The 24,257-nt window shown below is 32.7% G+C and overlaps 1 protein-coding gene across 1 annotated transcript; it reads right to left on the minus strand.

Annotated features, from left to right (window-relative positions):
• Positions 1 to 442: 442 nt before the first annotated feature.
• On the minus strand, positions 443 to 23,410 carry LOC141481862 (cytochrome P450 6k1-like). The gene is made up of 7 exons (XM_074174173.1): positions 23,039 to 23,410; positions 17,375 to 17,547; positions 11,483 to 11,645; positions 7,310 to 7,629; positions 7,061 to 7,253; positions 2,559 to 2,801; positions 443 to 630 (listed from the first exon to the last, which is right to left on the minus strand). The coding sequence occupies exons 1-7, from the start codon at positions 23,274 to 23,276 to the stop codon at positions 467 to 469; spliced, it is 1,494 nt and encodes a 497-aa protein (XP_074030274.1). The 5' UTR covers positions 23,277 to 23,410; the 3' UTR covers positions 443 to 466.
• Positions 23,411 to 24,257: the final 847 nt, after the last annotated feature.

The following is a 24,257-nucleotide window of genomic DNA, read 5'->3' on the forward strand; positions in this document are numbered from 1 at the left end:
ATAGGTATTCATATTCGATGAAAAACATTCCTGGTAACAGGTTATCACTTCGATGGAACATGCCCTTAAGTTTTCTTAGGGCAATCAGAAAATACCCCGTATATAATACCCACCACAATTTCTTTATTTCATACTCTCACTTCTATCACATACCAAAAATGCTTATAGGTGGCAGCATTGCAACAAAAAACATCTCCTAGGAATCTTAAGAAACTTGGGAATCTCAAAAACTATGAGTTACAGAAAAGACCTGTAACACCTGCTTTGACGTTTCAAAGAATAAGCATGAGTACGAATTATTCTATTTAGTTTTCTAACGACTACTATCTTTGCTGTCCATTTTTATAAATGTAATTTATTCCTTTTGTCAATATCTTGCTGTATCTGAATTTATAAATCACAATAGGTTTTCTTATTGGATGAAAAAATTCCTGGTGAGATGTTCTCACTTTGATGAATATATATTTTATATTTGCTTCAACTTCAAATAAATTGTTTTTTTAGTATGGAGCAGAAATTTGTCAGGATCTAATTCCAGGGGTAAACTCGTACTGGGACTAATATCTACCTGGTACTTCCTCAGTATGGCCAATAAACCCAACTTCACTTGCATATGACCAAATCGCATTCCTGGAAAAAATGTTAGAAATTTACTGTCTACAAATTTTCGAGATGCTGAGAATATAATATGAGGTTGAAATCGAATAAGTTCTCTATTTAGACTTTCAGAAGAGATGTTCTCCTATTGTCAATTTGGACCTCCACGTTTGAAATATAGAAAATATTATCACTCTTTTTTCGTCTGTCTACACTTTAAACACGTCCAAAATCTACTATCTGACGTTAGAAACAATATGTTGTTTTTATGGACGTGATCGTCATCGGTTGTATTTTTTTACGTTAAGTTAAGCACTAAAGGAAAATCCTTAAGGGCTCTCAGAGCGGTGTCTGTGCGAAAGTAGAGATTCACATTGGATTTGAATCGATGGAGATTGAAACCATTTGGAAAAACGATCTCCACATAAACGCAGTTCTCGAGGTGAAACAGTTCTTAAACAGTGGAGTTCGAGGTGTACTCAGTTTAACTTCGAAACGATGAGCAGCCACAGTCCGTCGCGTATTTCTGATCTATACCGCTCTTGGTGATATCAAATGTGCCAAGTCATGGCTGGATGGAATCCAGTAATTTTAGGATATGTTAGGGGGCGAAGCTCCATACATGAGAAAAATACTCCAAAGAAAACATCGCCACTGTCTGCGAGAGTGTACAGGAAAATCCGAAACCGTCGATTTCGGCCTCTTGCAGATCACATCTTGGCGAATTTTGCGTCGTGACTTGGGCTTGCACCCGTACAAAATTCAATTGACTCAGGAACTGAAGGTGTTAGCTGAATGGGCTCTGGAGCAGTTGTCAACTGACCTTAATTTTTATGGAAAAATCATTTCTAACAATCAGGCTCATTTCCAGGTGAAGAAACAACATTTTTGGGATTTAGGACGATATCAATCCACATTAGATCCAAGAGCGTTCCAAGCATCTCGAAACAGTCACTGTCTGGTGTGGATTTTGGGCTGACGGAGTCATCGGTCCATATTTCTTCAAGAACGATGTTGGCCAGGCCATCACTGTCAACGGCGAGCATTAGAGATCAATGATAATTAACTTCTTTTGGTCTGAATTGGATGATCTGGATACCAACTGGTTTCAAGAGGAGGACGATACGTACCTCACATCTCATGCCACATTTGATATTCAGCACGAGCGATTTGAGGGCATGGTTGTCTCACGTGGAGGTGATATGAACTGGCCACCGAGTTGTGCGATTTGACCCCGTTAGACCTTTTTTTGTGGGGTTTTCCTAAGAAGCAGGTGTATGCGAATAAGCCATAAACCACAGCGGTCCTCAAAGCCAACATAACCCATGCGCTCTACCCAGAGAAGCCACGGCCGACATTTGAAAGATAATGGCATCAATTAGTTAGTTATATTGGTTTTATAGAAATAAAGTATTATTATCAATGATCGTTTCAGAATGAGTATTTGCTGACCTGCTCTGGGAGAGATTGTTTCCCCATGAAATGCAAATTCTGCTTCTGTGCTCACAAATTTGTGAGATATACTTATCTCGAGAAGCCAAAAGTTCTTTCCTGGCTGCACTACTCAGCCTCTTACGTTTGTTTAACAGGATCAAGAGTTGGAGAACTGACAAGCTCATGTTCTTCGTCCAATGTTATAAGAAGAACAGTTGGGGTCGCTAAGCCAACGTACGTAGTTGGTTTTACGTACTGATATAAATGAGTTTTTCCTTAGGTTGATTTGAAAACCAAGCTGGTTTCAAGATTCAGTAAGAAACGGGTATGGTGGTTTCGAAGATATATAAAAAGAATATCTACTTTCAAAACTCAATCGAAAAAATGTTACTGTCAGTAGTTTAGCATATGCTGAACTAAAGATGTACAGTTCTATGTAAACGACTACGTATATTGCCTCATTTTGAAAAATCACTTCTAATTTTGAAAAATTGAAATTCATTTAGACATGAGACTCCATCACCTACCTATACACATTCTAGGCCCTTCTCCAAATGGAAAGTATCCTGGATGCTTCGCATTTTTATCCATGAACCGTTCGGGGTCATATTCCATTGGGTTTGGGTAATATTCTGAATCAAGCTGGAATCCAAGAGCTGGGATGATCACGGTGGTGTTTTTATCTATAGTAACATCAGAATCTCGGAAAGTGTAATCTTTCACACACACTCGGGTTAATGTCGTCAGGGGTGGCCATTTTCTGAGTGTTTCTGTGGAAATTTGAGTTATGAAATAAAAACAATTATTTTCTAGAATATTGGATATCAATTGAAATATCATTGACCAATAACTAACTTCATTTTTGTTTGTAGTTTCTGCCATAAAAGAACTAAGCACATATTACTATGCTGAATGACAGAACACTTTTTTTCTGTTTCTAGAATTTTTTCAATATCGTCAGCAGATTGATAGCATACTTTATAATTTGACTACATAATACAACTTGAAATCAATTGTACTTTAATAATACTTTACTTTCTGCTACCTTAAATGGCTACGACATTTGCGAATAGTACTGATACTCCCTAGGTGGATCGACGAGTTAATAACATTGCCCAACAGTAAACGCTTGCGTTTAGGCAGCTATTTTTATCAAGTACTCTTCTGGTTTTTTCACATTTTGTCTTCAATCGAGAACCACCTGACGATGCCCAATAGGCTGAATCAGCTGTCTACCGGTGGCTCTTGAATTGAAATCAATATGGAAATGATCAGTGATCAGAAAGTACTTATCTATTCATATTTTGATTTTCATGAATTATTTTCCAGCAACTTAACTGCATTAACCTTTCTCGAATTATATATATATATATATATATATATATATATATATATATAATATATATATTTGACTTTTCGTTTTATGTTTGGATTTATATGCCTTTTTTATATTTTATACTAACTTTGGTGAGTTTTTGTAACATATCTATTGCTGTATAATGTTCACATGATCTTTATTTTGTAGATATTCTTGATAAAGGAGAAAAATATACTTTGTTTTGTATGGCGTGTGTTGCGAGGTTTGATTTATATACTATTGGGTTTATGTATGTATTTTTGTGTTCATCGTATCTTTGGATATATATATATATATATATATATAATATATATATATATATATATATATATATATATATATATATATATATATATATATATATATATATATATATATAACTATAAATTATTTTTGATTTGGGTATTTCAGTCAATATCTGCGGGCTATGGAAATATATAGTGTCGCACATAAAGTCCGCATCACTATGAAGAAGCTATGAAAAAGAAGAAGACTAAAACCAAAACGGGATATACAGTATTCAATGCTCATCCAAATACATATATATATTTACATATATATATATATATATATATATATATATATATATATATATATATATAGCATCAAATGGGATTTTTTTTGTTCATCTCTTCAAGCAACTTTTGATATCTCTATTAGGTTGTGCTTTAAAAATGATGCCAAATTCGTTTAAGACGAATGTATGGTGTGGCATATTAAATGATCAAATTATAGGACCATACTTTTTTAGACATAATTTAAATTCTGCGGACTACCTACACTTTGTGAATACCGAACTATCTGAAGTTTTGGATAATGTGCCCCTTCAAGTAAGAAATGTTGTGTGGTATCAGTGTGATGGTGCACCTATTCATACTACAAGGGTGGTTAAAGAGCGTCTTCTGGAAATATCTAGGGGCAAAGTAATCAGTCGCAATATGGAACACTTTTGGCCGCCTAGATCTCCTGATATAACCCCACTAGATTTCTTCTTGTGGGGTTACTTAAAACAAAAGGTGTATAAGCAACGACCTTTTCGAGATATAAACCATTCAGAGCACGAAACCCCGTAGTATAAATAATGCAGGTAAAGATGTTTTAAAAAGGACAATTGATTGCATTGAACGTGGTGGAAGGCACACCGAAATGTGACTCTTTATTTTGTATTTCTATTGGTATTTACATGGCTTAGGCATATGTTTCGATTTGATTTAGTGTTCTTAATTTAAACTAAAACTTCATTTTAACAGATGTGACACTGTATATATCTGCACTCTCATTATATTCAATAATATTATTTTTACTTTATTATTACATTTTATAGATATGACTCATGTTTTAGTAGCATACCCATGCACAAGGTCTCACCTTTTATGGATTTTCTATTTAATTTGCTATTATTGTCACATATGTTTTAAATACAGATATTATGAACAAATAAATCATTATAATCATTATTATTATTATATGTCTTTGGAATCGAAGAGCTAAACAAGGGTAAGCACAATATAGTTCAGAAATCATAAGTAGGTTATGACAAAATTATCCTTTCGCCATTAAACATAAAACTGGGCATCATGAAGATATTTATTAAATCATTAGATAAAGATGGGGACTGCTTCTCTTACATTTGCCAAAAATTCTCACAGCTCACTCTGGAAAAGATAAAAGCCGATATTTTGATGGCCCGTAAATTAAGCATCTTACGTAAGATACTCAATTCAGCAATTCTATGACTGAGCTAGAACTGAGGGCTTGAACAGCTTTCGTCTCTGTGATGCAGAACTTTCTCGGAAACAGAAGATCAGAAAATTATGTTCCGCTTGTAGATGACCCTCTTTTACAATTAGAATAATTGGGGTGCAATATGGGTATACAATTCACATAGTCCTCCATAGTCATCTGGACAGATTTCCGGAAAATTTAGGAGAGCTATGCATAAGGACTTACGCATTATGGAAGAGCTTTATCAGGGTTTCTGGGATGTCTGACTATTGTTGGTCTCTGATGCGCCATTAGCCTCAGTCTACACATCAGAGACAGCCATAAAATTTTACTTACATTTTTAAAATTAGCATATCATATGTAGTAAGCAACAGTTGAAATTTTATCTGCAACAAATGTACTGTAAACTAATGACTATTGATGTTGAACACAATGACAAATTAGTTTCGAATTATTTTGTATTTTTTTTGTTGATGTTATTAAAGCGTGTTTTTTTTTTGGTTTTTTCAACTATAATTTATTGTGATCTTTCACAAAATATCAAAACACTTTTTGATTCGATAATAGCAAAATCTGCAGAACAGTCCGGTCAAATTATACCAAAAAATAAGAGTAAAGCTACCTAAATTTCCACCAAGCTGAAAATCAGTAATATTGTTCAAAATATAATTGGAATTTTTTTTATTCAAAGTCAAAAGTAAAAAGCATGATTTTTTCGTGATTTTCAACAAAACAGTAAGTTTTATCATAAAAATATTTCAAACAAAAAGTGTAGATCATAAAATTATCTACAAAAAATGTAATAATACTTTTTTATGAGCCACCGTTTTTGAGATATAACGATTCAAAAAGTTGTAAAAGTTGTAATCATCATAATATGCATGAGTACGCCACGTATATACATCTGTATAGTTGTTATATATGTGAAAATATTTTTCTATCGATCATTGTAACTTACACTTATAATATAAAATATACATATGTTATAACTATAAGAATAACAGGTAAAATGAAACCCAGTCTCTTAATTTATACGCCATACTCACTGCTCGAACTCCAACTGAAAAAACTATTTTCTTCCTAAAACCAGGAAAAGCTCAACATCAATCGGAAATATATTCATCAAAAAGTTCATCTACTTTTGCAAAGTGTCAAAATCATGAACTATTTCTACACACAATAACTGGCTGTGATACATTTGCATTTTACAGGAGGGGTAAAATAACTGTTTTCAAAATGTTTGAAAAACAAAATTTTGTTCAATGTGCTGAAGTTTTTAAACGACAAGAAATTATCACTAACGGAGCTCCTAAAAAAACCTACCTGCCTAGATAAGTGTAGATATGCATGTTTCGTTAAAAATACCGAAAGTACCAAGTTCAAGTGTAGCTTGGTTATCAGCTAGACCCTACAGACTGGGGTTGGAAGTTGGTCAACAATTCATTAGAAACAAAAAGAGATGTAGTGCTAAAAGAGGTTCAAAAAAGCCGGGCTATTTTTTTTTGCATGTACACATTATCAAGGCCGGTCGTGCTCCAATATTGAATCACCAATAGTGGAGGATCCGTTTGATTCCAACGAGGCGACATGCGATTCATCGCTATTAACGCAGTTTACATGGAGTCAGGATGAAGATGAAGGAGAACAAGGCGAATAATTTAGGTAGCTTCGAATGTCCAAATTGACCGGACTATGAAGGTGCAGTATTCATGAATCATGAACAGTGAACCAATTTGAACGAATAGTCAGTAAATGAATGTCAAATCCCAAAAAATTTAAATTGAATTCAGAAGCAATAATAATTTATTGAGTGAACATAGGCATAGTAGTAGCTTAATTAAATATTAATAGGGACAGAATTTCTGAGATTCCAAATAACGAAACAATGCTTGGATAATTTAATAGAAATAGAGTCAATATGATCAGTCAGATACTTCTTAATCTCACCTTCAATAACCGCATTCAGATATTCCATTTTCATCAGCATATCATAGGTAACCTCATTGTCGTGTTGCTTCATACACTCTTCTATCTCATTTCTCAGTCTATTTTGAATTTCGGGTTTCTGGGACAATTCAAAGAGAGTCATTGTTATGGTCGTAGACGACGATTCGAATCCAGCGGCGAAAAATAAAAAAGTCTGCAGATAAAGTCCATAAGTACTTCCACAATAGAAATTAAAAATTAGCTAATTACCTGGCCTATTATCTCATCCATTGTCAGTTGCATTGAAGAATTCTTCATTTCAATCAGCATTTGTAAGAAATCATTTCTTTGTATATTATTATCTTCTCTATGCTTCACGAGATCACAAACAGTTTTGCAAAAGAATTTCGAAACCTCAGGTTGAATATTCGACACTCCTAGCTTTTCCGAAAGTTTTGGAAAGTAAATGGTGAGAAAAAGTTTGATTTTGTCCATCAAGCTGAATTTGTTGAATAAATGTCTTCCCATTTGTCTAAACTCAGCGTTAGGATTCTTGAAACTGTTACAATCCAATCCTAACACAGTAGATCCTGAAAGTTTTGATATAAATATTAGATAGTGTTCCTTGCAGGTAATCCCACGTTAGAAGGTAGGACCTCGATAATCTTTGTCTTTCCTGATTAATTAGGAAATATAAAGACTGCGGTGATTGATCATGACATGATTATAGTCCGAAAAATCAAATTGAACAAAAATTCTCATCAATTTCTACATCGATCGAACTGAAAGAAAAATCAATGAAAGATAAATGATAAAATTGCCATACTTGATAATTTATTCGAATAATACTTTATTAGTAAAATTTCACTGGACAGTTTATAAAACTGTGCAACGTGTTATGTTCTACCTGAAATATCTAGATTTAATCTGATCTCGAGAAACGAAATATTGAAATTCAATGTCAATTGAAAAATTTTTATTCATTCTCCTCGTTTTGGTTTCAACAACTGAACATCAAACTGAATATTACTACATACAGGGTGAGACAGAGAGTAAACAAATAATTCTTAATATAAAACTGAACATTTTCTCCAGCAATAATTGATTCGAATGAAAGAAATTACTTCAAATCTGATTATTCTCGAGAGACTTCTCTTTGAATACATAAAGTATACAAAGTGTAGATACAGCTCGCTTGAATGTTGTTCCAGAAACTGTAACAATATTAACCACTCTAATTTTTCCATCCTACCCAGGGTGAACATTTATAATTATTTCTCTCAGCCAAATGTTCCACGGACTACTGGGGTCATAAAATTGGACAATATCCCATATTTTGACATTTCTTCTCTGCTGATACCATTTATGGTCCAGTCATTGAAGGTTAAATTAGGTAAGAATTAGGTAAGAACCCAGCTGTAAGTATGTAAATACTTGTATATTGACACCCTAAAAGTTGTCTCAAAACCTACATATGGTAGGGTGTACGCAACTATTAAATTTTAAAGTCAAAGGTCACAAAAATCAGATACTCCTAATTCACCAGTTTTTGTCCATTATTTTTTGTACTGAATTTTTTTTTTTCAACAAGCCAAAATTCTGAAGTCATGTATAAACATACTGGTCCCTTCAACTACCTACTATCAGTAGAAATATTTGTTGCTTCATCTGCCACGTTTTTGACGATATTTTGAAAATAACAATTCTTGAGTCATCCTGCTCTTCTGTCTGATTATTTGTCCATTGGATACATAAAGACTTTCAATGACCATCAAAATCGAAATCATCAGCGAGATCTTCATCAATTAAAGTTATGGTACTAGCATCGTCAAAAAGAGCATATGTACTTGAATGTACTTGAACGTGTTAGGAATCACACGTTAAAAGGTAAGACCTCGTTAGTCCTTAGCTCGCACAAGTTTCTCAACTTCTGAGAGTTGACGTTCGTATGGGGGCGACAGCTGATTAACGGAAAAACAGATTTTAAACAGATTTTTTTTTAAACAGAAATATGAATAATAGATATAAAACATTCTATAAGAAACTCAATTTTTCAAAATAATGAAAGTTAATAAGACATTTCTCATGCAATTTTCAGCCCATATGTATTTTCAGTTGCATACTGTAGTGGAACTTATGAAGGTTCACTTTGAGTCCAACTAGGTTTTGAAAAAAAATGCGTTCGACAAAGAGTGATAACTGAGACAATTTTAGCTTATTTCGGTTCATTCGGAAACAATGTGAATTCAATAGAGCAAAAAAGAAAAAATATTTCAGATAGTTTGAATTTACAAGCAATTCTCTTTGAAATTACTAACACTTTCTTCTTTATTCATACTCGAAACTGTGTGCCTAGTAATACATAAGAACAAATCATCTTACGATGTTGTTGTTGTTGTTGGTTTAACTCGCCAAAACGACAAATTAAGACTGCCTATCCATCATCAAATTCGATTAAAAACTTATTGACCTATATAGATGAAATATATAACCATCTACCGATGAGTTTTAAAGATGTCCAGTCACCTCATCGGTTCAGGAAGTCTGTAAAGCAAGTTCTAATTGACCAGGTGTTTTAGAGTGCTCAAGAGTACTTTGATGTACTATGGATGGAATTCTGATGTAAAATTGTTCCGTGTTGAATCATTATTTATGTTGATTTTTAATAGCTCCTGCAATTTTGAAAACAGTGTCTGAGTATCTTATTCACTTCTTTCATTCGTTCATCTATATAGAATGTATATATATATATATATATATATATATATATATATATATATATATATATATATATATATGTATATATATATATGTATATATATACATTATTATATAAACCTTGGGTTGGTCGTGACTGGCCAGTTGAAGAAAGAACTTCGAAACCTCTATGTGATTTCTGTTTATGAAACTTGTAAACAAATTAGCAACACTGTTACAATTTCATAGATTGGATGAGACTACTTACTATCGTGAGTTTGAGAGAAGCTAGTTCCTTCATAACAATCAAAAACGTAGATTTCAATCTACGTTTAATTGTAGATTGATATCCTAATTGTGCAACAGCATGGTAAAACAAATATTTCAATCTACAATCAAATGTAGATTGAAATCTAAATAAAATCTACATTTATACTGTTTGCTCTGCATAAAGATGACCGACAAGTTTTGATTGTTATGAAGGAACTAGCTTCTCTCAAATTCACGATAGTAAGTAGTCTCATCCAATCTATGTAATTGCAAGAGTGTTGTTAATTTGTTTATAAGTTTTTAGTAAGTCCAGAAGAAGGAAATAAACATTTTCGAAAGCTCGACATAATACCAAAAAGTTTTTCTTACTTCCTGGAATCCTCAAAATTGACTGCAACCTCACAAACAGAAATCACATAGTGGTTTCGAAGTTCTTTCTTTCTTTCCTATCCTTATAACACTAATTTTTATATTCCTATAAGTAAGAAAATTATTTTAACCTATATTTAAGAGACTTATTATGTGTTGTTTACAACCGACTATTTTTTTTTGGTTTCTATTACTCTTTATAACTGCTTTGTTTACGAGATGTTCATCTTTCGACAATGAAGTATACATCATTATTATTATTATTATACACATAGCAGATTACAGACAACCCACCTAAAACCAGGTATCACATATATATCTTTGATAAAAAAAATATTTTTGATAAAAATATCTAGGGCTTTCAACACATTAAATTAATGCACCAAATGAAATTCCTTCAAAATAATCAATGTGTTTTTAGATATGCCGGTTTTTGTATCAAGGTCAAGAACTTACAAGTTATTTACATGGCTTTCAAAAGTATTGCTGATCTGCAGTTCAGCAAATCCTTCTCAGTAAACGTTGCTCTCGAAATCATATAGCAGGCCGGGTCCCCAGATATCAATCTCGACCAGAATAATCATTTTCTATAGAAACAAATTCCAACCCCATCCTTCGTGTTCAAAAGAGGTGACATAACTCATAAAATTGAAATTAAACCTTACAGGTCGGCAGAAATTCTTACAGGTCGGTCATCCCAAATATAAATCTCGATCAGATTAATTATTCCCGACAGAAAATATCCTAAACCCCACCCAAATATTTCACAATTCTCATAAAATTGAAAATAAACCTTGCAGGTCGGCAGAAATTTTTGCAGGTAGGGTTTTCAGATATGAATTTCAACCAGATTATTTACCTTCAATTTCATGAGAAATGTGAACTTTTTTGAGTACGAAGAATGGTGTTTGGAAATTTTTCTGCCGAAAATTATTATTCAGATCGAGGTTCATATCTGTAAAACCTGATCTATTAACATCAGCCAGCTAAGCATGACTTTTGTATTTGCAACTATACTTCTAGTCTAGTTACAATGGAATCATTTTGATTAAATTACAAAGTTATCGGATTGATTCTCTGATTTGTTGACGATATAATAGTTCTTACCAATTATATCCGTTGTATAACATGCGATAACCTCAAGAATATTCACATCACTATTTTCATTTGCGTTCTGCTCCAAACTGGCCACCATTTCGTTTGCACAATTTGAGATCGTAGCCAAAAATTTTCTCATTTTCACAGAAGTAAACAGAGAAGTCGACTTCGACTGAAATAAAAAAATGATTTCATCAGTAATTATCTCGGGAAAATCTTCAATAACAAACAAATATCATGAAACTACTTGGCCGCTACTTGATGAATTTTCATTATAACATATTCACCCTTAACAGTTTACAAAAACGCAACACGTGTTTCATGAGGCGTATTAAGCTATTGTATCCCACAATATAGTGTTATTCGAGTATGAAAACTCAAAATGAATACCATAACTTTTTCAAAGTTACATTTGAAATCACCTGTGGAAATTAAATCATGATTATTCGGTTTGTCCTCTATTATTGAGTATATTAACCTCAAAAATATCAGCATGGGTACTTTTTGTGAGTTCTTGATGTTCTAAAATAGCTTTTAGGTCGTCCAATATACGAAACTCACTGCTAGGAATGCCTTATTAATTATTGGCACAGTGGTGCTGGAACCTTATACTGGGTTGTTTCAAAAGTTTTGTCTGTTTCAATGTCATGTGTTTTGGGGCTACATATTACAATGAATATTTGTTCGACTGTATCGTGATGTATACTGATCAATAGAAAATGTTGTACTTTAAATTTTAAACATTGATTCATCTAAAGTAACAATTCATATATATATATATATATATATATATATATATATATATATATATATATATATATATATATATATATATATATACACCGGAAAAGTCTAGGGATATTTTTAAAAATGGCAATAATTTTTTTAGATCGCTTTAGGGAAAAAAATTGACGGGTGATTATTAAACGAATGTAACTTACAACAAAATTTATTAAATGGTCAAAAATACTGAGTGCGCATATAAGCAAAACTAAAAAAAAATATGGCTCTTCTTTGACACCCCGAAAAAAAATCATAATACAAAAAAAATTGGAATTAGTACAAAGGCCTCCACGCTGGTTTATTACGGCCCTACATCTATCGTGCATCGACAAAATGAGATTGTCAATGTGTTGTTGAAGTACATTTGCCCATTCAGCGATTAAAAGCTCTCTCAATTGAAACGTTGTGTGAATGTTCCCCATATGCGGAGTAATTCTTCGTTGAAGCATGTCCCACGCATGCTCGATGGGATTCAGGTCCGGTGATTGTGCTGGCCATGGCAATACATCAACTCCTTCGTTGGTGAGCCAGTCAGTCACTAGACGCGCGACATGTGGACGAGCATTATCGTGCATTAGGTGGAAGTTTTCACCAACAGCATCAGCAAACGGACGGACGATAGGTAGAAGAATGGTGTCGAAGTACTGTCTAGCTGTGAGGGAGCGATTTGGAAAAACGAGATCGGTTCTGCCGCCGATCATGATTCCGCCCCATAGCATTACTGTAGTACCTCTGTATGTGTGGACTTCCTGGACGTGTCTCAAACGTTCATTATTTCCAAGTCGTCTCCACAGTCTTACTCGACGAGAATCTGGATGAAATCCAAATCTGGATTCGTCTGTAAACAAAACTGTGGCCCAATCATTTGCATCCCAGTTTTGATGTTCTTGACACCACTCTAATCTTCTACCACGATTGCCTCTCGACAAAGGTGGACATCTAAGTGGCCTTCTGTTGTGGAGATCTGCTTCATGCAGTCGATTTCTGACAGTATCACGACCAATGGTTACCTGGTGCGTCTGCTGCAACACGTTAACCAACTCAGGTGCTGTGATTGTCGGTTGTCTTCTTGCGGTTAAGACCAAAAATCGGTCTTGAACTACAGTTGTAGCGCGTCCTCGCCCTGGATGTTGTTCGGCTGGACTGCCAGTTTCACGGAAACGCCGCCACAATCGACTGATAACACTTTGGGAGACCCCCAAATGAAGAGCTACATCATTTTGTCGCATGCCACCTTGAAGAAGCTCTACAGCTCTATTCATCTCAGCCAATGGTAAGTGATGGCGTTCCATGTTAAGGCACAATATTTCCAGTTTAATTGCTGAGCAAGAACTGCATAGAATGTACAAACTCGACACTTTCAGATTATTCATTTTAGCCAAAAACCTACAGTTTGTAAAAAACTTGATAAAATATTAGTTACCGTTTTTGCAGGCTTTGTTCAACCCATAGAAATCTACAGGGTGGTCGAGTGTACCAATTTAATCGAAATTAAACGACCTCATGCATTTATTTTACTGATTTTATCTATATAGAATGTATATAGGCGTACTGCATTCAAATTATTTACTCTCAACGAATTAAATAAATGAATTTATACGACGAAAATAAAATATTTATTCTTGAAAAATATCATTCATAACAAACAAAATAACAAATCTACTATGACGAATTTTAAAATATGTCCAGTAGTAACCAAGATATTCTCCAACAAATAGGTATTTAGTTGAAGGGGATTGCAGTATAAATGCAGTATAAATAGATATTCCTTTGAATTATACTGTCAACAGACACATCGCACCCATCAATAAGACCGACTTGGCTTTCCAGCGGGGTTATTCGTGATAATCTTCAGTTTACTTCGAGAGCACGTTGAATAAACAGCTATACAACATGGAAGCTAGTTGTTCGGGAATCTGAAGCGTCCGAAATTGTCACCATTAAATATAAATGAAAAAATAAGTGTTATGAGAATGTATATAATTCTTTAAGAATACAATATCCGCCCGAAATAAAAAGTAAGGAGGAAGTAGTGCAAAAATGCGCGAGTATGACCGGTGTCAATAGATCGACAATTTTTAGAATTCTAAAGGAACTCAAGGTAAACAACAACTTTTTCGAGTCGAAACTATCCACTGGTAGAAAGTGTTTGGTTATCGATGAAGAAGCCAAGAATTGTATTAAGAGAGCAGTACACTCTTTTTACATAAAAAACGAAATACCTAATTGAAATAATGTTTTGTTATTCGTGAAGACAGTTTTTTTCCTGATATAAGAAGAAGTCGATTATGAAAGATATTACATGAGCTGAATTTCACTTTTGGAAAGCAAGATAGAATGAGCAAGTTAATAGAAAAATCAGAGATTGTAGAATGGAGAAGAAACTATTTATGAGAAATAAAGAAAGCCAGAGCACTAGGTAAATCTATTTTTTATTTGGATGAAACATGGGTCAATGAGGGTCATACCGTCTCGAAGGTTTGACAAGATTAGAACATCAAAAGTGGAAGACAAGCCTTTATGGAAGGTTCAAACACTGGTTTGAAAATTTCAGTTGAAAAAGGTCGTCGTCTTATCATCACTCACATAGGCAGCAGTGAAGGATTCGTGAAAGATGGATTGATGGTGTTTGAATCGAAGAAAAACGGGGATTATCATCAAGGAATTGATGCCACAGAATTCGAAGAATGGTTTAAAACATACTTGTAAAACTTCCGCAGGGATCTGTAATAGTAATGGATAACGCAAGTTACCACAGTAGACGAGTCGAGATGCTGCCAACGTCGTGTTGGAAGAAAGCAGATATTACTGAGTGGTTACAAATGAAAACTATTCCTTTTGAATCTACCATGTTGAAAGCGGAGCTCCTCAACTTGGCTAAACGTCATAAGTCAAAATTCGTCAGGTATGTCCCCGATGAGATGGCGAAGACTAAAGGAATGTCGGTTTTTCGGTTGCCGCCTTATCACTGTGAATTAAATCCAATAGAGTTGGTTTGGGCTCAAGTTAAAAGATTCATCGCAAGGAATAATAAGACCTTCAAGCTGTGTAAAGTAAAGAAATACCTATACAGTGCTCTGGAAATAGTCCACCAAAAAGCTTGGGGAAAATTTATTCACAAAACAATCAGAATCGAAGCAAAGATGTGGAATCTGAATGATCGCATAGACTCATTATCAGAAAAAATGATTCCAGTTGTCATCAATCCTAATGAAATTGATTCATTCAGTGAAGAATCACTCAACGAATCCCTGTAGACTTTTTTCAGATTAAAATTATCGCAATGTCTTATTCGAAGTAAGTATTTCCATTAAATCTATAAAATTGTTTCTGAATCAACTATGAAATCCAAAAAAGAATATGAGTCTTCATTTCCAAACCAACAAGAATATTTAAGGTGTATCTCTCAGTGCAGCCACATTTTTCTACTTCCTGAAAATGTCAAAATCGAAGCCGAAACGACGAACAACGCAAAATTTTGAACGTGGTTCAGCTCGAAATCAGATGTTCAAATTTCTAACCGCCGAAATCTAATCAATTTGTATATTATCTGGTGATGTTTCGAATACTTTGTCCATCTTCATTGTCATACCAACGATCAATTTGATATTATCAGTATCAATGATAATAATAATATCATACATAATAATAACTTCATTTACATCAAAAGACGAATCATAACTACAAATTATAATGTTTTAATTTAAATAGATTGGATAAAGAAAATGGATGGAGTCTTTAAAACGTCACCAGATGATACATATTTCTTTTGATTTGCAATTTTTTTGAATTCAAGTTAATGACAAAATTAATTTTTTTCTAAAAAGCTAATTTATCAAATGCAGTAACTGTTTGCCCTTTCTACATCTATATTTATTTGTGAATTCAATATTCTGATTATTTTATAGATCTGTAGAAGGTAACGATTCTAAATAATAAAAAAATATTTCAAATATAAATTGTCCTTCCCACAATAAAATATTTAAACAAAATCAGTTTTCACCTAATTTCAATTAACTTCTCATCATACAGAATATATCAATAGAAGGAATCACACGTTAAAAGGTAAGACCTTAGTCCTTAGCTCGCACAAGTTTCTCAACTTCTGAGAGTTGTCGTTCGTATGGGGGCGGCAGCTGATTAACGGAAAAACAGATTTTAAACAGATTTTTTTTTAAACAGAAAATGTATATTATTACCCACAGTCCGACGCCTATTAAAATTATCTTAAACGTAATATCAGAAAAAACATCGAGCGGTTCTTTCGGCGGTATTTTCGTATTCTTTGTCGGTGTTTTCGCGTTGTTTGTCGCATATCCCTATTTTAATGGCTTATTAGCGGCGTCCTCAAGGGATATAGAGGGTAGACATATCTCAATGATTTTGTGGGTGAATTGCAATGCTATTTGCTTGAGACTACTATGTTGCTTTCTTTGATGTAGCGACATGTTTGCATTCTTGATATTCTTTTACTCTCAGATAATACTGTTCGAACTATACACTGTAGTAAATGAACTGACACCTATCAGAAAACATATAATCCCCTGGCTAATACCACGAATGGCGTTTGAATAAATCCGACAGGTGTCAGTGCAGGATTCTTAAGGCATTTGCTGTTGGCGGTAACAACTGTCGCAATAGATTTTCAATTATTGGAACATACTTGCAGACCGGTTTCGGGCTGGTTGGCCGAGTGCAAGGTAGTGTCTATCATCAACATAAAGTCGATGATTTCCGATAATTGAGAATTGAATTCCTTAGTTCCTCGAACTAAGCTAAAGCGTCCCATCAATTGAACCCGCTCTAGAGTCTCCTCGCTGATCGAGAAAAGACTTAGAGATAGTTCCTCGAGGTTACCATGTAATTTTCTCTTTCGGGTTTGTTTGTGGTTGTGTTTTGTTACAAATAAACGATGTGTCTGTCTGATTAATTATTCACCTATCACCAGTCCCTACGTAACAATATCTTACTTGACTTCCCTTTTCATTGAAGACCACAAAAAATGTTTAAATAATCTTTGAAAAAAAATTAAATTTCGCTTCGTGAAGCTCCATTTTATCAGTGTACTCAATAAGATCACGTTATAGAAGAGTTTAGGTTATATATTTATATGAATACCCTTGTAGTTTTCCATTCTAATCCCTCCTGAGCGAAGAGATTTACAGTCGTGGGGTCGCTCGAAGTTTTGTATATTCCCCTGTCCACAAAATATGCAAAATCAGTCGTTAAAATATCCTTGGCAACATCTGGATCCACGATAACCAACTGTGGATCGATGCCAATAAAGACACCTGGAACAAAATATGAAACAATAATGAATGGATGGTTCAAAATTTAGCGACAGTTTTAGCACCTCCTATATAAGGCAGTATTTTATTAGAAATGTGCTGATTATGTAACCATTTACTTTTGGATGAGTAGGCAAAATGGCCATAACTCACACCTTCATAGTCTGGTTCATATGTATTCGATTTAGCTCTTTTTGGTGACATTTTTCAGCCCAGTCCAAAAATTACGACCAAGGTGTCATTCGATTCGTATTTTTGCCTAGAAAGTTTAAGGAAAGGTCCGAAAACGCGCCGATGAAAATTATAAAAGTTATTAACAATTAGGTGAAAAAAAAAATGGGGATTTAGTTTTTTCTTAATATCTCGGAAAATTCTCAAAATTAAGGAAATTTGAAAAAAGATTTGATAAGATCAATGAATTTGCGTAAAAAAAGTCCCGACTTTCGAAACTGTATCTCGATTATTTATAATTTTTACAGAGCCCTGAAAATAGAGCCAAAAGCGAGTAGTCTGGCTTCCGCGCGCCTTTCGTCACTCTGACATAAAAACAAAAAAAATTATTTAAACATATTAAATGTAAATATTAGGGAATGAAAAAATTCATGTGATGTTGGGATACACCAATAAACAATATTCCGCAGTCAAAAAATGTTTATCCCAATTTTAACGTTAATTATAAATTTGTTAATTAATAACTTTTTCTGAATTGAAAGTTGATATAAAAATCCCTATAATTATTAAACTAAAACCCTGGCATTTTTTCTTTTTGGTAAAGTCATCCTTAATAGGCAAAAAAATAGATTACCGTTGCCAAAATGAAAAAATTGTCATTTTCTATTTTTTTATTGACAATTGAAAATTATAGTTTTATAAAAAATACATTACAATTTTTTTTTCTAATTCTTCTTTGTTTGAATGTCTCATGGCTAAAAACTATTTTTTTTTTAATTTTTTTTTAATTTTTCACAGCTATTGTTAATAAATTTATTGTAAACAAATACATTGTTTATAAGCAATTCGAAAATTCTTTTTTTGCATTATGTTAATTGAAAAAAATCATAATTTTTAGAAAAAAATGGTTTCTTAAAAAAATTTCTTCGTTGCTAAAAAATGCGTTTGTTAATTAAGATTCGTTTTTTGCAACAAAATATTAAAATTAAGGAACCGTTTTTTTAATTGTTTTCAAAAAAAATGGTTATAAACAATTTTTTTTGTTTCAATACTTCGTTCTATAATAAAAGTAACTATGTGTTTTTTTATTTATTCTATTTTTCATAAAATCCTTATGATTTATTGTTACATGACACGAAGTTTATGTTGAAAAGATTTTGAAAAATGTCTTTTTTTAATGAATAACGATCAATGATAAAATAAATAATAGGATTACAACTTTAGTAAAAGGCTCAAATTGTTAATAAATTCATAATGAACAAAAAAGACTTCAAGCATATTTATCATAACTGCAATAGTTTGAAAGTTATTATAATTATAAAAGCGAAGGAGCGAATGAAAAAGACAAGTATCAAGGTATCACAATATTAAAAGTTTTATAAAAAATAGAATGAATTAAAAAAAACACATAGTTACTTTTATTATAGAACAAAGTATTGAAAAAAATATATATAATTTGTTCATAACATTTTTTTTAATGAACAATTGAAAAAAGAATAAAAAAAAGTTTTTCCAAAACCTGAAAGAACAACAAAATTTTTGGTTTAAAAAAACGGTTCCTTAATTTTAATATTTAGTTGCAAAAAACGATTGTTAATTAACAAACGCATTTTTTAGCAACAAAGACATTTTTTTAAGAAACCATTTTTTTTAAAAAATCATGATTTTTTTAATCAACATAATGCCAAAAAAAAAATTTCGAATTGCCTATAAACAATGTATTTGTTTAAAACTCACTACCTTGAGGCCAATCACAAATGAACAAATGCATAACTTTACAGTTCTGTTTCAATTATTTTCAGCGCTAATTAGCCTTGGGAATGTATCTTCTTCTGTTACAGGGCATATTATCACCTTTATACTTGGCTGAGTAAGGAACTGACAGCAACAGATTAGGGCTGGAAGCGACATCAACGTGGCGTTGTGCCCAAATTCACAGAAAAGGAATAAATTTCGGAAATATTGCTGAAAATTATTTGCTGCACCTGTGAAACTGGATGTAACAATCTAAAATGTGGCTGCCGAAAACTTTTTATGTAATGCAGACTAAAAAAAAATATTGGAGACGAAAACGATGATGGTCTTTGAGATTTTGAAGATCTACTAGAATCGGATAGGTTCATCGAATGATAATAATAATGTTTATTAGCATAATAAAATAAAATCTTACAAAACAATGTAACACATGTGAAAAACAAATAAACAGAAAAATCACAGAAGCAGTTAAAACTGCTTTTACGTGATATAATGACACATCCAGGTGAAATCATATTTGGGTTTTTTGATAAGTTACATGTAGAGTAAATTTCAAACTTCCGTAAATGACATAATCAGGAGGAACCCCTTTTATTTCTTCCAAATTCAAACTCACAATTTATATTACTAAAAATATTACGTCCCGTCTTGAGAATACACTCAGTTGAAGAATTTTTGAATTTTCTAAATTTATCAATCTTCTGAATCTCATGAGATATTTGCTTATATATTATTGGTGCCAGGTAATTGACACTTCGTTGTCACATCGGGATAAAAATATAGAAGAATCATTCTTTCGTGTATTATGAGCATGTTCATAAACTTGTAATATAATTTTTTTATTTTCAACGAGTAATAATATTTTCATGCAGAAAAGTTATCTGATGTCCATGATTTTAACTTCTTTATATAAGAGATCACTACTATAGTCACGTGTGTGGGCAAATATTAGTTTCAGAATCCATTTTTGAATCGCATTTACGCTTTCTGTGGAACAATCACTAACACCTCCGATCCTAAAATTCCGTTTGTAAAATATGATTGTACTAGCGATAAATAAATCATTTTTAATTGTCTAATGTCCATGAATTCTTTGTGATATCTAAATTTTGGAAGAAATCCTCTTAATTTTTTGAGAAGTTGTTTCATATGTAAATTCCACTTCATATGTCGATCTATCGTGACACCAAAGTATTTCACCGATGTTGCTGAAGGAATTTGTTTGTTCAAGCCTACTTTAAGGGGACCTAAGTTCGGTAATCCGCTCATATAAGGTGTAAATGGTAAGTAACATTTTTTTTTTAATTAACCCTGCATGTGAAATACCCCAGCCGTAGAAAATTCCACGTAACTTTTCGAAATTGGCGCCCCAGCGACGGATGTATTTAGTAGCTTCTGCAAATAGCCTCCACTCTCATATTTGACGTATGTTTGAATCATACCTGTTATAAAGCAACTGAGGTGCACGAAACCCTACGTGTCTCTAAGCGTTCCAAAATCGTGCACATTCAAAGGAAACTACATCGAGTAGTTTTTTAGATTTTTCGATAGAAATTGGTGATTATGAGAGAGAAATGGCCCGTCTTCAGTCCTTATGGGATGAAAGAGAAAGTGATGATGAAATTGACGAATATGATGTTGATGAAAAGATCGAAAATGTTAGCATCGTTAGTAAATATCCAGATTTTGAAAATCAGAGGCGAAACTGTGGAATCTCCATCCAAAAGACTTAAACAAAATGGTCAAGGAAGGTGTCAAGATTGCCATCGTGTCCAATGTACTGCAAATCTTGTGTAGAAATGGCAAATTTTAATGATCTGTAACTTTTTTTTAATGATTTTCGATATTTTTTTTTTAATTCTATTTTATGATATTTTATTATCTGTTTGAACCAGTAATTTGATATTCTTTCAGTCGTTTCATGTGCAAAAGACTTCTTCGAGTAAATCTATATTTTTTTCCATTAAAAGAACCCTTTGTTTTGGTAAAGACGAAATATAACGATTTATTGCTCGTTTTGGTAAATCGAAAATTATTTTACTGCGAAAAGAGATATCAAAGTATAGAATTCTCATAACAACTATGTTAAAATTCAAAATAATGTTAGTTTTAACAAAAAATCATATTGGGGTCTCACACACCCCACGTGTCTACAAATTTTACAAAGGTACACATGTCGGAGGCAGGGTTAACAGTTAATCTATTGAATTGAAATTTTAGGAAATAGAAATTTTAGGAAAATCATCTTCAACGGTTTCTTTCATATTTTGCCAAGTTGAAGAAGTGTACAAAATGGCAGTTTCATCGGCAAAACTGATAGTTTGACCAGTGATATTTGAAGAAAACAGACTATTCATATAGATAGTGCCTTGAGGAATACCATAGGTCATAGTTCTGGAAAAACTTAGGATACCATCAATTTCAACACTCTGTTGACGATCTGATAAATAACTGGATAAAAGCATATCTCATTCGCTACTTCTTTTCAAGTTTCTGGTTTTGGTATTTTTATTGTTTCCATAATTTCGAATTCATTTGTGGGGTATCGGTACATCGTGTGTTCCAGATTGACCGATTCAACTCTATAATTTTGTAAATTTGGTATATTGTTTGCTAAGTTTTTCCCAAATCGCTATAATGCTGATCAAAATTTTCGGCGATCCTAATTTTGTCTAACGATAAAGAAAAGCCATCGAAGAGACAAAAACTAATGCATAAATGACTAGAATTTTAAACAGAGAGATTTTAAATAGAGAATTCAAGATAAGGAATAAATAAATAACGAGAATAATGTACCTAAAAATATTGTAATGAATAACGTTGTCAATATGAAGTATTCAAATAAGAATTTAATAAACTAGATTTTTTACTGAAAAAAGTTGCAAGTGTCATTTTTCAAATGAAATCCCCTTCAGAGTATGTCTTTAATATTTAGAAAAGGAACTATTTTCGCATGTTTTTGCAATCTCTATACTTCATGGATCAGAAAGAATTGGGTTTTTTCCATGAAAAGTGCCAAAAGTTTACTGTCAAGAAAGTTATGGCAATTCAAAATAAATAATCGTAGATAATATTTGGAAATCAATACGAAATTATGATTTTCCATGTCAAAAAACCCTAGGTACCAAATTTAGTGTAAATAACTTATTTTTTGCAAAAGCTATTCTTGAAAAACGAACAAAACAATCAAAATCAACACCCTGTATTTCCGAAACGGAGCAATTCCGGTCGAAAGTTTATATAGACTTTTTTATCTTGAAATTGTCTCAGGAATACGTCACTTGAATATTTTAACGTTCTTATGTTACACCCTGTATAAACTTTCTTCCATCAGTGGTCGACGTTTCGGAAAACAATCTTTTTCCGTTTTCAAAACCTGAAATTCACTATGAAACTTTCCCAACCACTGAAAAGAGATTGAGGATAGTTATATACTTAACAAATAATATGAAGTATCAAAGTTTGAGTCTTCTTGAAATTTAAACTTGAAAAATCACTCCGTGTAAATCATAGAAATATACAATAATGTTCCCTCTTCCTATGAAGAGCCAGTTTTTCAAATTCTTACCTCCGATCTTGCATCCCATCTTCTTCAATTCATCATAAAAATATTTAGAAACCATTCCGAGGGATATTCCTTTGGGAAGGAAACAAGTGTTATTTCCCAAAGGAAATGTAGGTTTCAAATAAAGGACATTTCTCCTCCTCCAATATCCATATCGATACTGCACAAAAAATGCAGCTAGTACACACAATGTCGCTAGAAAAACTAGAAAGTTCATAACGCAGTTTCCCATCATGAACATTTCTCACACGAAATACATGTGATGTGACTTATTTTCTCATCGAACCACTCACGTTGATGATTGAAGTTATTCTCTTCAGATTAATGCTCTTCCCTCTGAACTTGCATATAAATAGTTATGGAAGCGCGCAGAACCAAACATACTCATGTACATTAGCTATTAAACTACTTGACACGCATATTTTATCACATTCATCGAGTGTGTGTGAAAGGGGTTAGAAATAAATGATTTTCACAGTAAAATTTTCATAAACTGAAATCGTGACTGAACCTAACAATTTTTTTACAACCATAATCAAATATTATTTCTATATTTTCAGTCTTAGACTGAAAAAAATTCAAATTTTGAAAAAAAAATATAGTTAGAATTTTTCGCATTACCTAACTTCTCACGGAACACTTCTGTGGCGAAGATTAGCCAGAAAAAATATTTCACAAAACAGAATATTTTCCAGAATAGAAATTGAAAAATATAAACTCCTGTCTACATTTTTTCAAAAACTACATCTCACGATTTGATATCCACAAACTTTATTTGAAAAAATATATCACATGATTCGCTAACACAGTAGCTTCTTCAATAGTGATTTGGATACTACAAGTTGTTTCTTATGCTAATATTTATATACTACAGGTAACTACAATTGAGACTACCTTCATCAAATGACCTAAACCTCTACAATTTTTATATACCTGAGGTACCTCCTCAATTATGATTACCTGAAGCATATTACATCACTTCCACATCAATAATAATACTTCATCGGTTTTTTTAAGAAAACAAGTTCAATAATGGTGATCTATTCAAATCCAGTTGGTCATTCATTAGAATTTTTGAATTTTTAAGTTTAATAATTTCCCTTGCTATCAAATGATTCAGTTTCAAACCTTTACTTTCTATGTGTGAAATTTCGAACTATTCGTTGAAGATATGATTTTTTTTCTATAAGATGATTTGAATATGTTGAACTAGTTTTCTTAT

This window comes from Leptinotarsa decemlineata, unplaced genomic scaffold, assembly GCF_025532065.1.
Source record: "Leptinotarsa decemlineata unplaced genomic scaffold, Ldec_3_MD MMD2_tig00000505_RagTag_RagTag, whole genome shotgun sequence".
NCBI classification, from domain to species: domain Eukaryota; kingdom Metazoa; phylum Arthropoda; class Insecta; order Coleoptera; family Chrysomelidae; genus Leptinotarsa; species Leptinotarsa decemlineata.